The 22,790-nt window shown below is 43.2% G+C and overlaps 1 protein-coding gene across 1 annotated transcript in view; it reads left to right on the top strand.

Moving 5' to 3' along the window:
• The window catches only part of zmym4.1 (zinc finger MYM-type containing 4, tandem duplicate 1), a 52,965-nt gene extending 30,905 nt beyond the window's left edge, over positions 1-22,060 (top strand). The window contains exons 13-28 of the mRNA XM_042338476.1: positions 2,107-2,257; positions 3,998-4,170; positions 5,988-6,138; positions 9,471-9,593; positions 10,467-10,510; positions 10,615-10,759; positions 11,112-11,227; positions 11,363-11,534; positions 13,977-14,156; positions 14,486-14,589; positions 15,297-15,468; positions 16,252-16,403; positions 16,981-17,095; positions 18,029-18,277; positions 19,193-19,319; positions 20,906-22,060. Coding sequence (XP_042194410.1) covers positions 2,107-2,257; positions 3,998-4,170; positions 5,988-6,138; positions 9,471-9,593; positions 10,467-10,510; positions 10,615-10,759; positions 11,112-11,227; positions 11,363-11,534; positions 13,977-14,156; positions 14,486-14,589; positions 15,297-15,468; positions 16,252-16,403; positions 16,981-17,095; positions 18,029-18,277; positions 19,193-19,319; positions 20,906-21,116 — 2,385 coding nt within the window. The 3' untranslated portion in view covers positions 21,117-22,060. The remainder of the gene's footprint in view (positions 1-2,106; positions 2,258-3,997; positions 4,171-5,987; positions 6,139-9,470; positions 9,594-10,466; positions 10,511-10,614; positions 10,760-11,111; positions 11,228-11,362; positions 11,535-13,976; positions 14,157-14,485; positions 14,590-15,296; positions 15,469-16,251; positions 16,404-16,980; positions 17,096-18,028; positions 18,278-19,192; positions 19,320-20,905) is intronic.
• The last annotated feature ends 730 nt before the right edge of the window (positions 22,061-22,790 follow it).

The following is a 22,790-nucleotide window of genomic DNA, read 5'->3' as shown; positions in this document are numbered from 1 at the left end:
AGTTTGCATGCCTTTGTTTGGAATAAAATGACCAGTGACATTATGGACGATAAACACAATATTAAATGTCTGGAGAGAGCGAGCAGGACACTGGGATTAGACTGGATGGCTCATGCGGAGGAAAACGGCAGCCAAGACTTAATGTGCTGCATGGCCTGTTTCTGTGCTGTAATGTTCAACACGTCTACGTGGTTCAGGGCAACAACAACAAAAAATTACATTTGTAGTGCCTTTCACGTCAGGAGGACGTCCCAAGGCACAGGACAATCAGTGTTTTAGACCCGAGCTGGGGATCGGGGAGGGTGGAGGGAAGGTGGGGAAAAGGAGCGTGATCGAAGGCACTGTTGAAGAGGAGGTGCCTTGAGACGGGTCTTGAAGGAGGCAAGAGAGGGGGTGAGGTGGAGGGATTGCGGGGTGGAGTTTTAGAGGATTGGGGCAGAGTGGCTGAAGACCTGCCCGCCAATGGTGGGGTGAGCGAAGTGGGGGACGTGAAGCAGGCCGGAGCCCGCTGAGCGGAGGAAGTGGACAGGTTAGTAGAGGGTTAGGAAGACTCAGAGGTAGGGGGCAGCAAGACCATGCAGGGCTTTGAAGGTGAAGACCAGGATCTTGAACTGTATCCTCTGTGTGATGATAGAGCAGTGAAGCTTTTTGAGGGTAAAGAATTCAAAGGGTCGTCTCAAGTCATGTTCAGTCATATTCAAGTCATATACATATTCAAGACTGAAATTGATAGGTTTCTAAAGGGTAGAGGGATTAAGGGATATGGGGATAAGTCCGCAGATGGGGTTAGGTTAGAAGATCAGCCATGATCTTATTGAATGGCCGGGCAGGCTCGAGGGGCCGAATGGCCTACTCCTGCTCCTAATTCCTATGTTCCTAAGTCATTCTTTGTGTTTTTTTCTTCCTGTGGGAAAGTTCCCCTTGCCAATTCCAATGATAGCATATGTAAATGTTTGGAGTCAGTTGTGGACGGTTATGCAATAGCACTTGCTACATTGAAAAACCAGTTTGATAAGCGCATAGTGCAGTATTCCAACAAAGCTGAAAAAATGATATAAGATGTATAACCACCACTCCATTGTGTAAACTAATTAGCTTTGTTGAACAGTTTAATTCACTTGTAAGTTTGTAGAAACATCATCATGAATGGGTTTACAATGAAACCATTTACTGCTGCCATTTTTTGGCTCACTGCCTACTTAATTAGCATGATCAAAAATAAGATTAATCATTTGTTTCAATCTGTTTATTTCTATTGAATCGTCCTGTTGACTGCTAGTGACTTCATTGGGGGCACTGACATGGCACAAGTTAGTGTTCTTGATGTCAACAACAACTTGCTCTTATACAGCGCCCTCCACACAGGGTAGCATTTCAGAGCGCTTACAAGTGGAGGAGCCTGATTCTGAGCTGGGCGGAGAGGTGGCCGTAAGCACGTTCGTAAAGGAAGGTTGAAAAAGTGGAGAGAGGGGGCAAGGCAGAGGGATTGAGGGAGAGTGTTCCAAAGTGTTGGGGTCTAGTGGCTGAAAGCGTGAAAAGTTGATTCCGGCAGTGAAACTTCCCTCTTAAAGTAAATGCCTGATTTACAAAACATTTTGTCATTCTCATACAATAAAACCCAATATTCAAAAAAATCACAGTATCCAAACTCAACATCTTAAATTTTACATGGCCAAATTACACTAACAATAATAATCCATACATTTGACACAGCGCCTTTCACGTTGTGAAGGTCTCAAAGCGCTTCACAGGATTACTGTAAAGTGTGGTGACTGTGCAGTGAGTCTATGTTGGCTGCAAATTTAAATAACTTACCTCTATGTAATTGGTTGTACGTTCAGCAAACAAGTGAAGAATTTTGCTAAGCTTCAACATTTGGTGTGGGAATAGATTTTTAACGTGAATAATATAACAGATTTATTGTAGTGAAAGTTGTTAAAAGATGCGATCGATCATAAATTAACCATTTCTTTCTCCGGGTTGTTTGAATTTAGTTTCGTCACTTCTTTAAAAAAAGTATTTTCTCAAATGAAAGGTTAAATTGGCTTTTTTCCCCAGGGCACCACATTCACTTTTGTTGTATTTTCTCTCCCCCCTCCCATACAGAGTAAAATGGTTCCGTTCTGTGGCAGGGCTTGCTGTGATGAATACAAGCGGATTAACTCTGTGGTTGCGGTGTGCGAATACTGTAGATCCGAAAAGATTGTCAAGGAGACCCTAAAGTTTTCAGGCGTTGACAGGTCATTTTGTAGTGAAGGTAATGGACAACTTTTAAGCAGGTGAAGAAGGAAGAAGCAAAATATTGCAACAAACCTAAATATAGTGACCTGACCTAAATTAAATTTGTATCATCAGTAAAATTAATGCTGCATCAGTCTTCTGCACAATCTCCCTTACACTACATTGTTGTTTGTGCCAAACAGATTGGAAATTGCTTTTCAATTTTCAATAGGATACTGTTGGATTCTAACCAGCTAACACTGTTCAAAAGTATCAGTGGCCATCAGTACTAGCCAGTTAAGGGTTTGAAATGTATCTAACTTTTTAATCTCCCTGTTGGAGAATGCTGAATGAATACAATGCTTTTCCTTTGGTAGTGCACTTGCGAGATATAGACCTGATGCCATGCCAAACTTGCTTTCCTTCATTTTCTCTTCTCTGCACACAAGCCAAGGCTAGCTTAGTCTGCCCTCTGGAGGAAACTTAAATAAACTCATTAGTCATTGGAATTTAAACACGGGTCTCCCAGATGGAATCTGGAGGCATACGGTCAGGGAAAGGTGGAGGAGTGTGGTTTGATTTTATTACACAGAAGAGTACAGTAGCTTGTCATTTTAGACACATGTTTTATTAAGACAAGCCTGGTAGATAATTATCTGGTAGATAATTATGCACTGTATTTTATAAGACAGTTTTTTTTATTCAAACTGTGTCCATGCAACACAATCAATGTTTTATTTGTTATCCATCTTCTCTAATGTTCTACCCTGAGATAATAAGGCTTTATATCAAATGGAAGGATTGTTTACCACGTCATTGAGATATTTCAAAGCACTTCACAGGATATCTGTCAAGTGAATTGACTGTATTTTGTGAGTGAAATGCGGCAGTATGTTGCGCCCAGCAATTGTCCCACTAACAACCATGTTAGTGTTCAGTTTTATTTGTGGAATTTATTGGCCAGATCACCGGGAGAAACTCCCTTCTCTTTTCAAATAATGCCATGGGATCTTTAGCATCCACCTGAACAGGTAGACTGGATCTCATTTTAATGTCTCATCCGGAGGATGGCATCACCCAGCACCACATTGGAGAATATGTGATTCCAAGTCCTGACATGAGACTTGAACCCACAAGCTTTTGACTCCAAGGCAAGAGCACTGACACTATGGGTGCTGGCATCCTTCCAGTGCCCAAGGCCAAGTGACCACTATCTGTATGTGAACGATGGGCGATTTGATTAACCAATGTGAATACTTGATGCAGTGTTAGCACTCTCACCTCTGAGTCAAAAGGTTGTGGGTTCAAGCCCCCACATCGTTACTTGGAATCACATAGTCTAAGCTGACACTCCACTGCTGTGTTTTGCTCACAAAATACAGTCAAAACCACTTTACAGTGTATCCTATGAAGTCCTTTGAAACGTCTCCATGACGTGGTAAGCTGCTATTTCAAATTGAAGTATTATAACGTATTCAATCAATCTATTCTCACTCAGTGTTCACAAATGGTCATTTTCAATGACTGTGATATGTAGTGATCAGCAGGGGAATAGATTGTCATCCTCTCGTGCTTTCCTGGTTAAGATTGACAAACTCAACCTATCTGAACAAGCCTGTGCTCTTCCTGGTGTGTATACCAGGTGGTACAGGTTCCACTGAACTGGTCGAAATGATTTGATTAGATTAAGGTATCTGATCCTGCAGATCAGCACTGTACATTAACACCAGGCGTTAAGCAGGATGTTAATCCATCTCTTTCGTTGTTGCATCGGCAGGTTGCAAGCTACTTTACAAGCATGACTTGGCAAAACGTTGGGGACCTCACTGTAAATCATGTAGTTCCTGTTCACAATCCTCAAGACGATTGCTCACTCAGCAGTTTGGAGGGAAAAAGGAAGAGTTCTGCAGCGAGGAATGCTTATCTAAGTTCGCGGTGCTGTTCTATCAGGTAACAAAACTGTTCTATTCAAGTGGCTCTCAGTATTAATATAACAATTAATATTAATGTAACTGTTTGGGGAATTTTCACACTGAAATGAAACTTTTCCCAAGCACTCCCAGATCATGTACAAGATCTGGATGCAGAGCAAAACTCTTCAAACTGATTTTTTTTTCTTAAAGGAAATGAAAGCATTTCCTCTCAGCAGGGGACTTTTGCTGTAAGAGTTGTCTAACGTCCATATCTCATTTTAAGCTTGTGTAAGCTAAATTGAATATGCACATAAACTGAAAGAGAGTTCCTGAAACAGACAAAAGTTGAGGTATTATGTGTTTCAGACTTGTTGGAGGGCTGGATTTGGACAAGAGTTTCAGATGTATTAAGCGAACTTCTGATAATAAGACCCTGGCTTATATCGTTATGACTTGTAGATCATCATGCTGTTAATATCGTGGCTGCTTCCCGTGCAAAATTACATCACTTGCTTATAATGTATAAAGTCATTTTATACATCCCAGGAAGTAAAATATCAGATATATCACTTACCCTTGCCGCTCAGCCAGTCATGCGATCAGTGAACTTGCAATGAGCAGCCTGATATTGTGGGAAAATATCGATAGTCTGACTTTGACTATCATGGACTATTTTTCCCAAGAAAACAGATCATTTACAGCATCTTGTGAGCTTTTTTTACTTTCTGATTTGAGTTGTCTTGTGGCTCTCAGCAATATTGCTCTTAATTATATTACTAGAATGACAGAGTGGCAAGATGGTTAAACTCACCTGAGCTCTTTTGTGAAATACAGTATCTTGCCCATTGGAGAGGGAAAGTTGTGCATTGGTAGGATGGATATGTGATATCTGACTGTGCCATGTGTTGTCATGTTGAAAATCATGTTGAAAATACAGTTCAGTGTATTTTGTTTTATATAAATTGTTTTACATAAAGATGTTTGGTGTTCACCTAGAACCTGGAAATACAGTATCCTCTTTAATACGCTTTAATACATCTCCCAAGAAGTGCACAATTTCCAATACAGTAACAGGAATAGGCGATAGGAAATAGAAAATAAGTGCATATATAGACCCATATGCCTGCACGCAAACTTATACTGTATTTAACGTAAATGAGTTTTAACAAGTAAACTGACAGCTGCTCGCTCTGTGTGTGTTGGTGTAGCTCCTGCCGGCTACAGCGCACACTCATGGCCCCCGAAGGATTCGTGCCTACATGGTCACCCCGGATATAGAGTTGCTGAGCTCTTTTCCCTTGGAGTGACAATATATACAATATCAAGAGTTTACTGTATAATCTTTAAATCTCATTAAATAATCGACTACAGAGACAGTTACCGTGTACCAGCCACTGGAGGGCGAAGCTGCACTAAATGTTATCTTCTGACAAAAGCCATTAAAAAGCTTTTCACTATATTAAGCTTTTGAGTATTTTTGAATTTAACATTGTTTTTTGACTTACTGTTGGCTTTTGTGAGACATTAGGAGGACGTTAATTTTGTAGGAACAGGAAAATGAAATCAACAAATATATTTGTTTTATACAAGCATGCAATTTGTGAAGATATTTTTCAGTAAAACATTGCTCCGAAAAAGACAGGTTATCTAGTTTAAGAATTGTTTGCTCTCAAATTTGTGCCTTGAGATTAGTTCAAGACTCGTTGTTCCTCATATCAGTCTCTAACATGGAATTGTAAGTTTTTTTTTTACAGACACGTGATAGAAATCTAGTCATTTGTGTCATGCAGACCCCTGTCAATGATCCATTTCATTTATTGTGACTGGAAATTGACATTCTGTGTTTTCTTACAGATGGCCAAGTGTGACTGTTGCAAACGCCAGGGTATGCTAAGTGATTCAATTAAATGGCATGGAGAAACCAAAAATTTCTGTAATCTGCACTGTGTACTAACATTCTGCAATCAACAGAACCTCACAGAATCAACATCTCCAGATGGAAAAGGTATAGCACCTCAGTACAGAAACACTGCCCAACAAAGTAAATTATTTCGTGATGGTTTTCTGATTACCATACAACAGCTGTCCATAGGTGGATGCAATGCAAAGTAATTCACTTTGGCAGAAAATAATAAAGAAGCTGGCTAGATCTAGATATATCTAGATTGGCACAAAATCTGAATGACAAAACCCACAGAAAGCTCAAACTGTGTTAAAATAAATAAGTGGGAGTGATTAAAGGTAAAGAGCATTTATCTGACTGTTCATCTGTCATGCTATTAAGTGTTATGGTGAAAGGGCGGAGCACTGGGATTAAAAGATCTGACAAGATCTAATAAACTTGTGAAACAGGATGATTCAATGAATGAATGAATAACCTCCTCTGTTCCTGTGAATCGCCACTTAGTCCTAAATGTCCTAATGAGCACCTGTAACATGTCCATTGTTTCTACTTGCGATGCTTTAAATGTACTGTCAAAAGCAGCCTGCCAGCAGCTTGTTTACGGAAAATCCCATTTAACAATGAGGAATGTTGCCCTCCACTGCGCAATTCGCAATTCGATCACTTCTATTGTACCAACAACTTGGATTTATATAGTGCCCTCCACACCGGACGGCGTCTCAGAGGGCTTCACAGTAATGGATCCCGGAGCCGAGCCAGGGGGAGGGCGGGGGAAGGTGATCAAAGGCACAGTCAAAAAGAAAGGTCTTCAGCCGAGACCTGAAAATAGGGAGAGAGGGGGAGAGGCGAAGGTAGTGAGTAAGGAAGTTCCAGAGCCTCAGGGCATAGTGGCTGAAAGCACAGCCACCGATGATAGAGCGGAGGACTCGGGGGACAAGGAGGAGGCCAGACCCGGTGGAGCGAAGGCAATGGGCATTGTTGTGAGTAGAGAGGAGGTCAGAGAGGTCGGGGGGTGCAGAGGAGTGGAGGGATTTGAAGACAAGAGGGAGGATCTTGAAGTCGATCCTCTCTGGAACAGGCAGCCAGTGCAGTTGGCAATGACTGGGGTAATTGGGTAGCGGAGTTTGTTGCAGGTAAAAATGCAGGCGGCAGAGTTTTGGATGACCTGGATTTTGTGAATGGTAGTGGAGGGGAGACCGATGAGGAGGGCATTTGAACAATCCAGCCGAGAGGTGACAAAGGCATGGACCAGGGTTTCAGCGGGTTTTGGAATGAAGTATTGGCGGAGACGGGCGATGCGTCGGAGGTGAAAGTGAGGGACCAGATGTGGGGGAGGAAGGATAATTGGGGGTCGAACCTGACGCCTAGGTTGCGTACGGGTTCGGAGAGTTTTAAGGGGAGGTCAGGTGTGTGGAGGAGGTGAAAACCATGTGATTTTAGATGCTGACAAGAGTCAAAGAGTATGGCTTCCGTCATGTCAACATTTAGCTGAAGGAAATTCATGCTCATCCAGCTCCTGAGGTCTGACAGGCAGCTGACAGAACATCAGGGGACTGGGGGTCGCAAAGTGAGGTGGAAAAATAGAGTTGGGTGTCGTCTGCATACATGTGGAAGGGTACCCCATGTCTGCGGATGACATCCTCTAGAGGGAGCATGTAGATCAGAAAGAGGAGGGGGCCAAGGATGGATCCTTGGGGTACCCGCAGGTGACCGGGTGAGAGCGGGAGGAGAAGCCGTTTGTGCAGATGTACTGCTGGCGGTTCGTGAGGTAGGATTCGAAACAGGCGAGTGCGGTCCCACTGAGGTGGATGACGGAGGAAAGGCGGCGGAGGAGGATGATGTGATTGACTGTGTCGAATGCAGCGGAGAGGTCCAGGAGGCAGAGGGAGCCCTGGTCACAGATAGAGAGGATGTCATTTGTGACTTTCACAAGCGCAGTCTCTCTACTGTGGGTGGAAACCGGACTGGAGGGGTTCGAAGAGGGAGTGGGAGGAGAGGTGTGCGCGGAGTTGATTGGCAACAACGCGTTCTGGGACTTTGGCAAGGAAGGGCAGGTTTGAAATGGGGTGGTAGGGGCTGGGGTTTGAGGGTTCTAGGGAGGGTTTTTTGAATAGGGGGGTGATGACAAAAGTTTTGAGGGAGGCAGGGACTGATCCAGAGGAGAGGGACTGGTTGATGACATCAGCCAGTTGTGGACAGAGGAGGGGGAGCTGGTTGACCAGCAAGTTGGTGGGGAGGAGGTTGAGGCAGCAGGTGGTGGGTTTCATTGAAGTGATGGTGGGTGAGAGAGAGGAGGGAGAGATGGGGAGGAAGGAATGTAGGATAGGGGTCATGGTAGGAGCTGATGATGGGGCGGGTGAGGGGGACGGAGAGGGTGTGGTGGTGGGTGACAAGACGCAGGAGGATGAGGCTGCCTGGTGGATGTTATGTATTTTGGATGAAAAGAAGTCCATGACCTCCTCGCACGTGGCATTTGATGTGAAGATTGAGGTGGCCTGAGGGGGCGCATGGAGGAGGTAGTGGGTCGTGGGGGAAAAAAGACTTTAGGGTTCTTTTTTGCCTCCAGATGATGTTGGAGTAGAAGGCCGTTTTTGCACGCGTCAAAGAACAGCGGTCGCTGTGGAGATGCTCGAGCCACAGTTGGTGGTGAACTGTCAGGCCAGTTTTCTGCCATCTGCGCTCGAGCAGCCGGGTTTGGGTTTTTAGGGAGTGGAGATGACTGTTGTACCGGGGGATCGGGTGGGTTTGGAGATGGTCCTGGATTTCAGGAGGACGAGAGAGTTGAAGGTGGAGGAGAAGCGATCATGGAGCAGCTGGACGGCCTCTTCAGGATCTCTGCGAGTGGAAGGTCAGGGGGATAGGATATTTGAGGATGTGAGGGCCTTTGTGAGGGTCTCAGGGGGTAGCCTTTTCCAGGGGCGGTAGAGAATGGTTGAGGACTTGGTGGAGGAGAGAGGGATGTGAGAGGAGAAGGAGATGAGGAAATGGTCCGAGATGGCCTTGTCCACTATGCTAAGGTTGGAATCACTTGGAATCACACATGCCTCTGCAGCAAAGAACTGGGAGAGAGCAGTGCATTGATACCCCTGTCCCAAATTTGTTTTTTTCCACATTTTGAGAACTCCGAGGTGTCCAGTTACCTGTGTGAAATGCTTTGAGGCGTACTTCCTGATGTAAATTGTACTGTAATTATGCGGTAACATTTACAGAACTAGATTTGTAAAAGTCATTGCATCCTCCTATGCAAGCTAAAATGATAACTTGTTGCATTTCAATTTGGTACAAAACCATAAATCAGTCCTTAAACTGAGCTGATTGGAGTAATAAAAAAGACTGACAAATATCATTTGATAAATCAGGTGAACTAGATGATTTGGAAACGTTTGCCTAGCTGTTGAACGTTTTGTTTAATAAATGCTGCCTTCTTTTGACAGTAACTGTATCAAATGTTGCCAGTGGCCAGCGGAAAGAAGCTGCTCCTATCATTGCAAATGTTTTATCCTTGACGAACACACCACCAGTCCAGAATGCTGCTAGTTCAACCACAGCTGTAAATGGTATGGAATGTGCTGCAGGCGACACACAGCTCACATTTAATATCATCTAAAGTCAAATTGTCAGAGATTTAACAGATGTGTTGGTTGTCAGTGGAGGGACAGGGATTCTCATCTTAACCTGAAATATTGTTTGAAATTGTGATAGTTGCAAACCAAATTTTGTTTGTGATTGTGAGATGAGTGGCAAGGTTTGTGAATTGGCATGACCTAAGTGGGCACTGTCTGTTCAGATGGTGGTTGGTGATTTGTGAATCTTGTGTTCTGATATTCGCAAGATTGAAGCTATAGTTACTATTAGGACAGTTTATTTACTCCTTAGCCCACGAGGGTAAATCTGGAGCTTTCCTAGTCTCCATTTTTTACATTACTGTAATATTACACACAGCTATGAAGCACGTGCCCTCTGAGCATAACCTCTTCAGATTGTTTGAGCAATGCCATAACTGCAGGTTATAAAGAACACCACAGCAGAGTGTGCTGATGAGCTGCACCATTCAGTAGAAATATGAGGTTAGCACTGAGATTAATTTCCAATCTAGAGGCTAGCGTCCATGAGAAATGAGAGTGGAGTGTTAGAATGGGAAAGAGAATATCAAGTATATTAAGAGGTATATTATGCCCACAAATATACAGTCAATTCACTTTACAGTCTATTCTGTGAAGCGTTTTGAGATGTCTAGAAGACGTGAAAAAAGCACTATACCAAATGCAAGGATTATTATTATTAATGTGTTATAAATTGCAATGTTAAGTGTGCAGTTATAATCTCTCTATTCACCAGTAATTAGGTAGAACAGTGGCTTTTTACACCACTGTGCAGTCAGCAAAGTAAAACCCTTCATGACTGCGCTCTGAGATTTATTTCTATTTTAGCAGGAGGAACTCGTATCACTTCAGGAACTCAAGTTTGTGTCGAGGTAAGGAAGAGATTCGGTTGGTGTTCTCAATGGAGAACAAACAATGAATTGTTTGTAGTGAATGGTTTCTTTACATCAGGTTTCTTCAATCTGTTGATAATTAGACCAGCACGCAGACGGAAACTGCTCGACTCCCACCTTCTGTGCCACCCAAGGTTCTCAAGAACAAAGCTCTATTGTGTAAACCGATCACACAGACCAAAGCCACGTCCTGTAAGCCACATACACAGACCAAGTCTTGTCAGACAGGTAATAGATATGTGTGTGTTATGTAGATGTATGTCTCACCGTTACTTACTAGATTGGCAACAAGTATTGTATTTTTTTTCAACTGTGGTTGGACAGATGGACAATATCCCATTTAATATGCTTGATAGTTCAAATAACAGGGAAGAATTTACAACCAGAAAGAAGAAAATGCTTTTTGGATGACTTTGTCCTGCAATCTGTAGAGTAATTATCTGCATATATGTCTAGATACAGTCAGCCTGTTACAGAAAGGTTGGACTTGATTCTTATCAAATGTCTTGTACTTATTTGCACGAAGATGGATTGAATGTTGCTTTTACTAGGAGTGACATGTTTTGTTTTTATTTTCCAGAAGAGGAATGGAAGCCAAAGCTAATAGTGGTGCCCATTCCTGTGCCAATTTACATCCCCGTGCCTCTGCATCTTTACTCTCAGTTCACACCATTACCTCTAGGGATGCCTGTGCCTGTAAGTTATACTTAAGCAGTGTCTTAAATCTTTATAATCCTACACGGATTTTGTAGTTTCTAAGTTGTGACTGTCTTGTAGCTGCCAATATGCGCTAGCCCTCGTGTCCTAAGACTATTGTTCATTACATTCCAGCTGCCAGTACCAATGTTCATTCCCACAACGCTCGATGGCGCAGACAGAATCATTGAAACAATCCAGGATATAAAGGAGAAAATTCCCTTGAATCCCTTTGAAGCAGATCTGCTAACAATGGCTGCCATGATCGCAGAAGAGGAGGAGAAAGATAAGACAGTTACACACGGTGGTGAGTACAGAGTAGAAATCTCACCATTGTGCCTAATCCACCTGCTCAGGAATTAAGTTGTGAATCGTGAGTTACGTCACCCACTGAATTGCCATATGCCAGCTTGTTGCAACTACTTTGTTCAAATTGTTAATAACCGTTGAATAAGTTATTTTAAATAAGATTATATAAAGACTTCCCAGCTGCACTTGGAGATATCCCAAGTTTTCTTGTCAGTGGCCAGTTTTCATGAATTACTTACTTTACACCACTGATAAGTGGCTATTCCTATGGGTTCCTGACAGTTGCACAGACAGGACTGAGGGACTCTGCATAAAGATCAGTCAGTGGTGTGAGCATGCAGCCAGGCTATGCCCTGAGCCAGAGATCAAGCTGCTCCCTGTTGCAGAGGTTGAGGTAGACCTGGAAGCAGACATAACAATAGGTCAGTAATGATGAGCTTTATCTTCAAGGTTAATGCAACTGGAACCAAAAACAGTAAAGAAAATTCTCAGCTGAATGACGAGGGAGGGCCCACCTGTGGTTGTGGAGTCCCTCAACCACATAAGTTACTGCTGTTTATGCAATGCAAAGTTATTAACTGGGTTTTCATTGGAAGCTCTGTCCACAGTATATCTTGCAAAATGTTTTGATGTGTCTTGATGATGTGATCAAGCCCTATATCAAATGCAAGTATTATTCCTATTATTAATAAGTCCTGTAGCTCAGTGGTTAGAGCACTCGCCTTGCAAGCGAGACACCTGGGTTCAATTCGAGGCAGAGCGAAACCTTGGGCAAGTTTCCTTACTCCACAAGCCTAATAATAACCCCTACAAAACAAAGCAATAATAAATTGGTCATTTTCAATCCATGACTGTTTGTGGGGACGCTGCTGTGCGCAATTGGCTGCCGCGTTCGCCCACAAATATACAGTCAATTCACTTTACAGCATATTTTGTGAAGCGCTTTGAGACGCCTCGAAGACGTCAAAAGCGCTATATCAAATTCAAGGATTATTATTATAATAATAACTTAATAATGGTAATCATTCATTATTCCCTCCGTGAGGAAACTCTCACGTTGCATCTGAGATCAGGAAGCAAGTGGGGGCAGGAGGAGGGATTCCATCCAGGAGAGGTAGATTTACTCTCCTTTTCTTAGTGTCTTCAAAGTGTCCAGAATTTGGAAAATGGTTGAATTCAGTCTCATCTTTGAAACTGTTTTGTTCGCGTTAAAAGAACTTGCAGTAAACAGACTTCTAAATTAAAAACTAATTAAGAATCTGCCTATGCTGCATAAATAGTCAGTCTAGAGTTGGGTGAAATTTCTGCCTTTGAGCGTGGAATTCATTTCAAGATCCTGGTCCTCACCTACAAAACCCTCCATGGCCTCGCCCTACCCTACCTCTGCGACCTGCTAAACCCCTACTAACCTGTCCTCACCCTCCGCTCAGTTGGTTCTGGTCTGCTCCACGTCCCCCGACCTACCCGCCCGACCATTGGCGGGAGAGCCTTCAGCCATTCTGCCCCCAACCTCTGGAATTCCATCCCCAATTCACTCCACCTCGCCACCTCATTAGCCTCCTTCACATCCCGCCTCAAGACCCTCCTCTTCGACATGCCATCGGTCAGCTCCCTTCTTCTCCCCCCCCCCCCCCCCACCGACCCCAGCGTGGGTCTGAAATGCTGTACACTGTCCAACGCCTTGGGACGTCCTCCCCACGTGAAAGGCGCTATGCAAATGTAATGTTGTTGGAATTGTAGGTATGAAAGCTTCCCTAGCGCAGTGTTCTGGTGGGTATTAGAGCACTGGTTTGTGTGTGTTTATCTGAAGTGGAGAGTGATTGGTCTCGAAGACCATCAGTCAACATGCTGAGTAGTGATTAAGCCGGATAGCCTGCAGACATTCCCAGCTTTGGCTCTTGTTTGAAGAATGGTGAAGAGTACTTGTAGAGCTTTGAGATCCATATCACAGGAAGGGTTCATGTCTTCACAAGGAGAGAAGTGCCAAAAGAGAAACAGTAAATAAAATGCAGATCAGTCAAGCAACCTACTGATAAAGTGGACAGAGGTGAAAGTACATCGGAAAAATAGCCATGACTAATCCTGATGGGAATGTTAATACTTTAGATATCCTGGAATTCTTTGATCATGCCTGGTGGAAAACTGCACCAGGAGATTTCAATGTCCGTTGTTGCCAAGATCAGTTTTGTAGAAAAACAACTTTAGTCCTTTTGAGGAAATGGAATGCCACTTAGCTGTAGATTAATAGTCACTATTGCTATCAGTGCATCAAAAAAAAATTAGATACTACTGTAAACAAAAATGAGATTCTTTTATAAGAATATAAAGTTGCAATTTTCTGCACTTTGCCCTTACGCTGTAGTTACCCTTATTAGTTAGGTATGTTAACTTCTGAACCGACTGCTAAGTTATCCTGAGCAACTGATGGCTCTTCTTTCAGACCAGGGCAGCACGTACAGTGGGGACCTGGAATCAGAGGCTGTGTCTACGCCACATAGCTGGGAGGATGAACTGACCAATTTTACTCTGAAGCATTCTCTCGCATCTGCACCTGAGCCAGATATCAAGCTGCTCCCTGTTGCAGAGATTGAGGTAGACCTGGAAGCAGACATAACAATAGGTCAGTAATGATGAGCACACCATGCAATGATCTAATCCTCTCCCCGCCCTTAGGTTCTTCCCTTCCTCCCGTCCCTTCTCTGGATGAAGGAAATCTCCAAGCTTTCCTTCCCTGAAGATTTTGACACCCAGAGTTGCGATGTGCAACTGCCTCTTCAGATGGATCACAAAAGTCTCATCTTCAGGCCCTGATCTGCGCTGTATTAGCTGATCGCCATCAACGTTTAGTTTGTAGGGTGTTTGTTTTGAACATTCATCCGGGCAATATGAAGATGCCTACAGATGATGTTGGGTGTTGAAGCTTATTCTATTGCTTAATTCTTTCAACAGATACCTATGAATCATCACGTCGCAACCAAATAGCTGTGGCACGACAGAATAGAGCAAAGCAGCGTGCTAAGAATAATGCTGGCTTACCACAACCAAGGAAAAGGGTGAGAGTGGACAAATAAACTTGCTTATATATAATAAATTGTGGAGTCCTGTAGCTTAGTGGCCAGAGGACTTGCCTCAAAGCGAGAGACCTGGGTTTGATTCCTGGACTTTACACTACATTCCGTGAAGTGCTTTGAGGCATCTCGAACACATGATAAGGCTCTACATCAAATACAAGGATTATTATTATGGGCACAGTGTTATTATAATCCTTGCACTTGATATGACATCTTATCGCATTGTTCAGACATTTCCAAGCACTTCACAGGATTTTATTATTGTTAGTGACTAGTTTGTGCTGAACGCAGCATCCAGTTTGCACATAGCAATGTCTCAGATTGAAGCGAGTGACCATTTACATTTTGGGGGCGGTGGGGCGGGGGGGTGTTCACCAGGACAAGGAGAAAAAATAATTTCTCTTTTTGAATGCCAAAGGATCTTTAACATCCACCGGAACAGGTAGACCCATGAATGTTAAAGATACTGAGAACCAATGTTATTTTGCATAAGCATTTTTGTAATCCAGTTTGACTATTCCATGGAGCAAGACTGCCTTGTCATTTGTCAACTCATTCAGGGTATAATAATAACTTATGTACATGTAATGTACATCTTTTATTTTTCAAAAATGTGAAGAATGAATTGAAGCTGACCTTCTAATTGTATTGAACAGACCTTTTAGCTCTGTTTTCTTTGAATTATTCAGGGAAGGAAGAAATCTATTGTTGGATTAACGCGAGATTTTTTACCAGAGCCTGTAGCTGGAAAGAGTCATGTGGGTCTCTTTCTGAAATACATGTATGGAGTGAATGCCTGGAAACGATGGGTACAGCGTAAAAACACACAGGGAAACCATTCAGAGGAGCTGAGGTTTGGATGTAAGTGGAGTGATGAGAGATAATTAACTCCTTTTAAATTTACAACAAAATCAATGTTCCTTTATTTGTTATCCTTAATGTAGCCCAAGCCAACAAGAAGGGAAATCCCAAGCAGTTTTTCTTCTTAAGATCCATGTTTTAGTGAAGTTCCCTCCTTCCTGGATTTTGTGTGTGTGTGTCTACAAAACTCTGGTTCTTTTCTGACCCTTTCTAGTGGATTTAGCTGCACTACTGATGCCAATTTATTCTGAGGTTTAAGTTCTGTAAGAAACATATTTCTATTATTTTTCCCTTTTCCAGGAGCACAGCTATATACTGCTGCCAAATGTTACTGGGAGGCTGGGCACTGGGAGCTGTGCTGGGAGCTGGGCACTGTAACTTGGAGCTGGGAAGCTTTGACAATGCCTTTAAGAGCATTCCCTTAGTGGCATTCCCTCCTTGCCTGAAGGTGTTAGACCCACTCTCTTCCATTGTTTATTTTACCCTACATTCCTATAGGAAAGCCCCATGCCACTTGTTGCCATTCTATGCTCGTGTTGTCGGTTCATTTATTTACAGTAACTCCTCCATACCTTTGGGCTTCTCTGTAAATAGAATAACACAAGCTAGAACTGTGTCAACACCTGGTAACCTGTTCTCTGTGCATTAATGTCACAGCCAAGGCAGCGTGCTGATCTTAGAGAACCACAGGATGAGATCATAACACTGCCATCCACGGCTTTATCAGGGATTATTTTCAGAGGCACAGTATTGAGTAACTTACGCATGTTTTGCACCTTGCAGCTCGACTAGTGAAGTTGAAGGAAGACATTCTCTCGTGCACTGCTGCTGAGCTCAGTTTTGGGCTGTGTCAATTTATTCAGGACGTGCGGAGACCAAATGGGGAAAAGTATCACTTGGACAGCATCTTCTATTTGTGCCTAGGAATCCAGCAGGTACCATCTGATAACAGTACGCTGAGGGTTATGTTGGCCAGACACTCTTTATTAATTATTTGAAAAAGATACAGTGGCACCTAGTGTAAATAATCAAATATTTTGTATACATATAAACCACTATTGAAGAAGTCATCGCTGTTTGTTCAGCAGTGCTTATCTGTCTATTAGTTACTTCGCCCAGAAAATATACATTCAATTCACTTTATAGTACATCCTGTGAAGCGCTTTGAGACGTCTCGAAGATGTGATAAGGCGCTATATCAAGGATTATTATTATTACTCAACAAGAATTCTGAGTGAGGGAATGCCTCCTTGGCGAGATGTCAGACTTGAGTTGTGGACTGAGATAGGGAACTAACCTGAATGAGGAATCAAATGCCAAGCATTGACGTGGGTAAGTATTGAGGATAGCTCGCGAGGAAAGGGAGGCGGCAAATTCTGTCCTAATGTAGAAGTGGAGCCGCTTCAGAATGTTTACAAGGTTTCTTTCAACAGATGTGTCCTTCGTAACTGAGATGGCCACTGAGATTAAACTATCAGATCCCTTCATTTCAGACATTCTGTTTTCTTTCAGTACATCTTTGAGAACAGTCGGATTGATAACATCTTCACTGATCTTTACTACATGAAGTTCACAGCGGAGCTGACGAAAGCTCTGAAAATGTGGGAACCACAGCTCCTGCCTAGTGGCAAGTATAGCACACATCAACTGCGTGAGGCCTGACTACCAGATTTTTACTACATTTAAAAAGAATTTAGCAGTGTATCTAGATCATTCACCCCCCCAATGATATCACTTCTTAGTCTTTGATGTAGCAGCACAAAGATCTGTGTGGACTCTTTTAAATGCTCCTTTGCTGCTGTGAGTTGTACTTGTGTTCCAAATTCCACAGCTCCTCACAACCTCATTAACCTTGGTCATGGGCAGTGAAGGCAGCTCAGGTATAAATATGATTCCTATTCAAATATAGTTCACAATGTACATAAGTTTTCTCTTCTTTCCTTAATTTTCTTCAGACTCCTCTTCTGAAAGTCTTTGACTTTGTTCCTCAGGGTGCCAGTCAACCTCCAATACCTCGTAGCTGTTCTCAGTTTGACAGTGAGCGTCAGCCCAGTACTCAACCATAGAATGCCTTAGTCAGACCTGATATGTTACGAACATAAGAATTTTATAGGCAACCAAAGTTCATCTAGTTTTCCTTCCAGTCGCTTACCATGTTGTGTCCCTTTTCGCTGTTCAGTGCACTTAAAGCAAGGACTTCAGATAGCTTTCATGACAAGAGCCCTGACTAATTGTTCCTTACCCTAACCCAGTCTGTTGCAGGGAACTTTGGCATCTCCAGTGTAGCCTGGCAGAATGCAGTATTACTCAGCACAGACTGGCAGCTGAACTTGAGCCTTCCTGGTCAGTGTCTCAGTGAGTAAATTTAGTGAGCTCTCAATGAGATTTAATACAGCTGTAAGGATGGTTTATAGAGTCTCAGGATCTTTTTACCCGTTTTAATATTGATAGTGTCTTTGAGAGAACAAAGTAAGGATGTTGTGCGTGAGTGGTCGGTCATCCATTGACCTTGCTACTCTCCCCACACACTCAATTTATTCATTCTCTTCTTTGTCTTTAGGTCAGTTATTTTGTCGGATTGAAGAGGAACATTTATGGGAATGTAAACAACTCGGAGCATATTCTCCAACTGTTCTCCTCAACACACTGCTGTTCTTTAACACCAAGTACTTCCAACTGAAAAGTGTCAGTGACCACATGAACCTCTCCTTCACCCACATCATGAGATGTACAAAGTCTCTCAAGCATAATACAAAGCTGACCTACCTTCGATTTATCCGACCCATGTGTAGAAAAGATAAAGACATAGGTGCGTACAGTCACATTCAGTCACAGGAGCCTAGCTGGAGGCACGTGTGGATGTGTGTGTGAGGGGGGGGTTGGGGGCGGGGCAAGATTTAATGCAAAACTTTTGCTGCCAGTTGCTGAGAGCTGTAAAACATGGAATTTGCACATTTTTGGGCCCCAAAAGATTCATTTTTCTGATTGAATATTTCTTGATCTATGCCATAAATGAAGAAGCATTCAGTCAAGAAAAACCTGAAACAAACTACTGGTTGAACATGGATGAACCTAGACTCGTGCGGATGTCCGAGGTGGCCCCTTCTTGACGGTCCCATGGGCTACAGATTGGCCACTACGGCTCTAAGGTTTAGCTTCAGCTGAGTAAGCCTGGGTTTGTTTTCATGGGAAAACAGAAATCGTTGGAAACACTCAGCAAGTCAGGTAGCACTTGTGGAAAGAGGAAAGTGAGTTAATATTTCAGGTCGATGACCAAAGGTGCTGCCTGACCTGCTGAGCGTTCCCAGCGACTTCTGTTTTTATTTCAGATTTCCAGCTTCTGCAGTGTTTTGTCTTTTGTTTTCTGTAGAGTTCGATGCACTAATTACAACAGCTTGCATTTCTATAGCGCCCTTCACATGGGGTAGCGTCTCAAGAGCATTGGGTATCAAATGCAAAGGGTTATTACCTGTTGCTGTGACAACCAATGGATGTGGTGTTGACGTCTAACTTGTTTACAGATTTATGGGGAAAGAGCATGGGAATGGGGCTGATTGGGTAGCTCTTTCAAAGGCAACGGCACGATGGGCTGAATGGCCTCCTTCTGCACTGTGATATTCTATGATTCATGAAAAATAGAGGGTGCAAACAGTGAACAGTAGGTCGGGTTCGGGGGCTCAGGGACCGACCGGTTGGATTTATTATTGTTCTGTTCCTTACACAGATAAATTACAGTTTGGAAAGAGGAAACGCAGTGACGAAGAGGAGGAAGAGGACATAGGAATGTCTGAGAACACAGATAACCCAGTCCGATGTCCAGTGCGTCTCTTTGAATTCTACCTGTCTAAATGGTACGTACGCTGTAATCATTGTGTTTATCACAGCATCAAGTTCATTCTGTTTTGAAAGATGAAACTAAGAGTGGAGGGAAAGGAACACGCCTGCAGACGGTGTGCAAGCATTGTTATTAAAATGACTAAGTAAAATCAATTAATGGTCCTTGCGTTTGACATAGCTATAGTGCCTTTCATGTCGGAATGACGTCTCAGAGCACTTATAGTAATAATAATTATCGCATTTGATATAGCACCTTATCAAGTTTTTGAGACGTGTCAAAGCTCTTCACAGAATATACCGTAAAGTGAATTGACTGTATATTTGTGGGTGAAACATGGCAGCCAATTGCACGTAGCAGTGTCCCACACACAGTCGTGGATTGAAGCGACCAATTTTTTTTCTTGAGGGATTATTATCAGGCGTATGGAGTAAGGAAACTTGCCCAAGGTTTCGCCCTGCCGGGAATGGAACCCAGGTCTCTTGCTTGCGAGGCGAGTGCTCTAACCACTGAGCTACAGGACTCCACTTGTAGATGAACATCAGCCTTCCCAACTCTTCCCTTCACAAGCTGCAGATCATCCAAAACTCTGCAGCTCGTGTACTCTCGCGCACCAGGCTCCGTGACTCCATCACTCCCACCCTCGCCCGACTCCACCGGCTCCGCATCCCTCAGAAGATTGAGTTCAAGATCCTCGTTCTCACCTTTAAGGCCATCCATGGCCTCGCCCCCTCCTACCTCTCTGACCTGCTGACTCCCTACCAACCTGCCCGCTCCCTCCGTTCAGCGGGCTCTGGTCTGCTCCATGTCTCCCGCCCGACCTGCCCTACCATCGGTGGCCGGGCCTTCAGCCTCTCTGCCCCACACTCTGGAACTCCATCCCACGGTCCCTTCGCCTCGCTTCCTCCCTCACCTCCTTTAAGGCCGGTCTTAAGATCCTCCTTTTTGATCGTGCCTTCAGTCGCCCTCTCATCTCTCTGCTTTTCCTCAACCCTACCCCACCCCTCCCCCATGCTCGGGTCCTGACCCCTGACTATCCAGCACCTTGGAACGTCCTCCCGACATGAAAGGCGCTCTATAAATGCAATTGTGTTGTTGTTGTTGAACATTTTGCACACAGCAGTGTCCCACAAACACATGGAGTGTATCTAGGGGATTGTTGCCAGGTCACTGACACTGATCAGATTTATGAGGTCAAATAAAATTAAATAACCTATTTTTCCAAATTGTTGTTAAACGCTAAGAAGCTGCGTTCTCCATAAAGCTGTTGAATGCAGAAGTGAAGTGTTCCCTCGCATCTCCCTACCTCTGACCTGCTTGTCGTCCACACCTCTGCTCACCCCCTCCCTCAGCTAACATACACCTGCTGCAAATCCCCTAACCTGTGGAACTCCCCTCCTCAATCCCTTCATTCCCTCCCAGCTTTTCTATCTATAAATCCCATTGTTCAACTTTCCTATGGTCACCTCTCCCCTCCCCATTTTCCTCGGTCTCCGCAGACACAAACTTTGCAGGGCTCTGAGACCCCATTCTACGTGACTGGCATGATAGAAGTGCAAGTTGTATTTATAACTGATTTTACATTCTGGTTCCTTCCCATAGCTCCGAGAGCGTGAGGGCAAGGAGTGATATTTTCTATCTTCAGCCTGAACGATCATGTGTGCCTGACAGCCCAATGTGGTACTCCCCACTGCCCACGGACCACGCCATTCTGGATGCCATGCTGACCCGCATTCTCATGGTCAGGGAGGTTCACGAGGAGTTGGCAAAGGTCGCTCAGGGAGCCACCGCAGAGGAGGACATCTCTGAATAAACTCAACGTTTATTCACTTTTAAGCACTGAATTTCCGAATCGCACGTAACTGCGTACAGCTACAGACGTAAAATCAATAGGGTCTAATGCCTGCGGGGTCTTTGTAGGGTTGGAAGGACGTGGGGTGGGAGGGTAGACAAAAACAAACCACTGGTCAACGGAAAAAAGGAAATTAAATTGAGAAGAAACCTTTGGTGCTTTGAAATAATTAAAATTTATTAAAAAGATTTTTTAAAAAAAAAAGATAAGGACAAGCAATGTGGACTTGTTTTCCTTTCCAGGGTCATTTATTGAAAAAATTCCAATGTGAAACCTGATTTTTAAAAAAAAATACAAAATAAGTAAGATGTAGTAATTCATTTTTCATAATGGAGGAAGAAATAGATGGAATTGGGGGGTGGGGGGTACCCACAGCAAGAAGTATTTAAATGGCATTTTACCATTTTCAGTTGTTACAAGCTGGGCTTGGTGGGCACAGATGGACAGAGCGCTTAGTGAGAGGGTGTTCGGATGTTTTAATGTTAACACCTGTGAATGAAAACATAATGGTTAGTTCCTAGATTACTGTTAACTTTAAGAAAAAAAATCTTTTTTTAAAAAAAATCACACTGAACCACATCTACTAATCAATCCCTTGTTAAAAATGTCCTGTGCTCGCATTTCATTTAGGAGAACCGTGTGCTTTGCGTTAGGTGTAGATGTGCACATGAATATAAATTTGTATATTTGGAAGGTGATGGGGCAGCTATAAAGGATTGTTGTAAGTTTAGGATTCTTTCTGACATGTTTTTGTACATACATTTTAATTACATTTGTATCTTTACTGTGTATAAAAATAAGTGCACGTGTGAAGCCTGTTCAGACTTTGCATCCTGCAAACTCATTACATTTATAGAAAAAAAATGTACTTTCTGTTATATAATACAGTTTGCATTGTTAGTAAATGGGCGTGCGTGTGTGTGTGTGCGTGCGCGCGAGAGAAAGTACCTTTTATCTCTGCATTAACCGAGTAACACACTACTCATCACTTGCAGATTGTGTGTACAATAGAAACTTGAAAGTAGTTGAATACTAGAATATACCATTTTCGATTTGGTTCCAAAAAAAATAAATTTACATGAAAAATGCTTTGAATTCAAACCCATCAAGCCTTTTTCATTGTGAAGCAAAGGACAATGTTTCAACTTATTTTCTTTTGTTTTTGCTTAATGAAAGAGCCCGTACTCCACACTCCCCTTTTTTTCTCTACCCCTTTTTACTGTAAAACAATTACCATTACCAGAGACCGAGCACTAATTTTTTAGTGCTATGACAATGCACAATCCTGAGCAATTTTATGCTATAGCCTTGCACTGACTTGTGCACCATCTCCCAGTGTAACTTGTTCCCAAGCAGACTATTCATTCCCTCTTGGGGAGACCCATGGAGATCTCAGGGCATTGCTTATGGGCAATTGGTCATGTAGATGTGCCTCGCCGTGGTGTGCTGTTGTAAATGATTTCAAACAAACCATCAGCAAAACATTTGCTTGAGGCTATCATTGTCGTGTGGGTCAGTGCTGGCAGAAATCAGTGCTGGTGTTTTGCCTCCATATCAATGTTCACCTCATTTCAAATTGATCTAATTCTGTACAAAGCTTCCAGATACCTCTCCTATTAGAAGGACGCTCTATGC

Source organism: Callorhinchus milii, unplaced genomic scaffold (genome assembly GCF_018977255.1).
Source record: "Callorhinchus milii isolate IMCB2004 unplaced genomic scaffold, IMCB_Cmil_1.0 Scaffold10, whole genome shotgun sequence".
Lineage (NCBI taxonomy): Eukaryota > Metazoa > Chordata > Chondrichthyes > Chimaeriformes > Callorhinchidae > Callorhinchus > Callorhinchus milii.
This window is presented reverse-complemented; position numbering and strand designations above follow the sequence as displayed.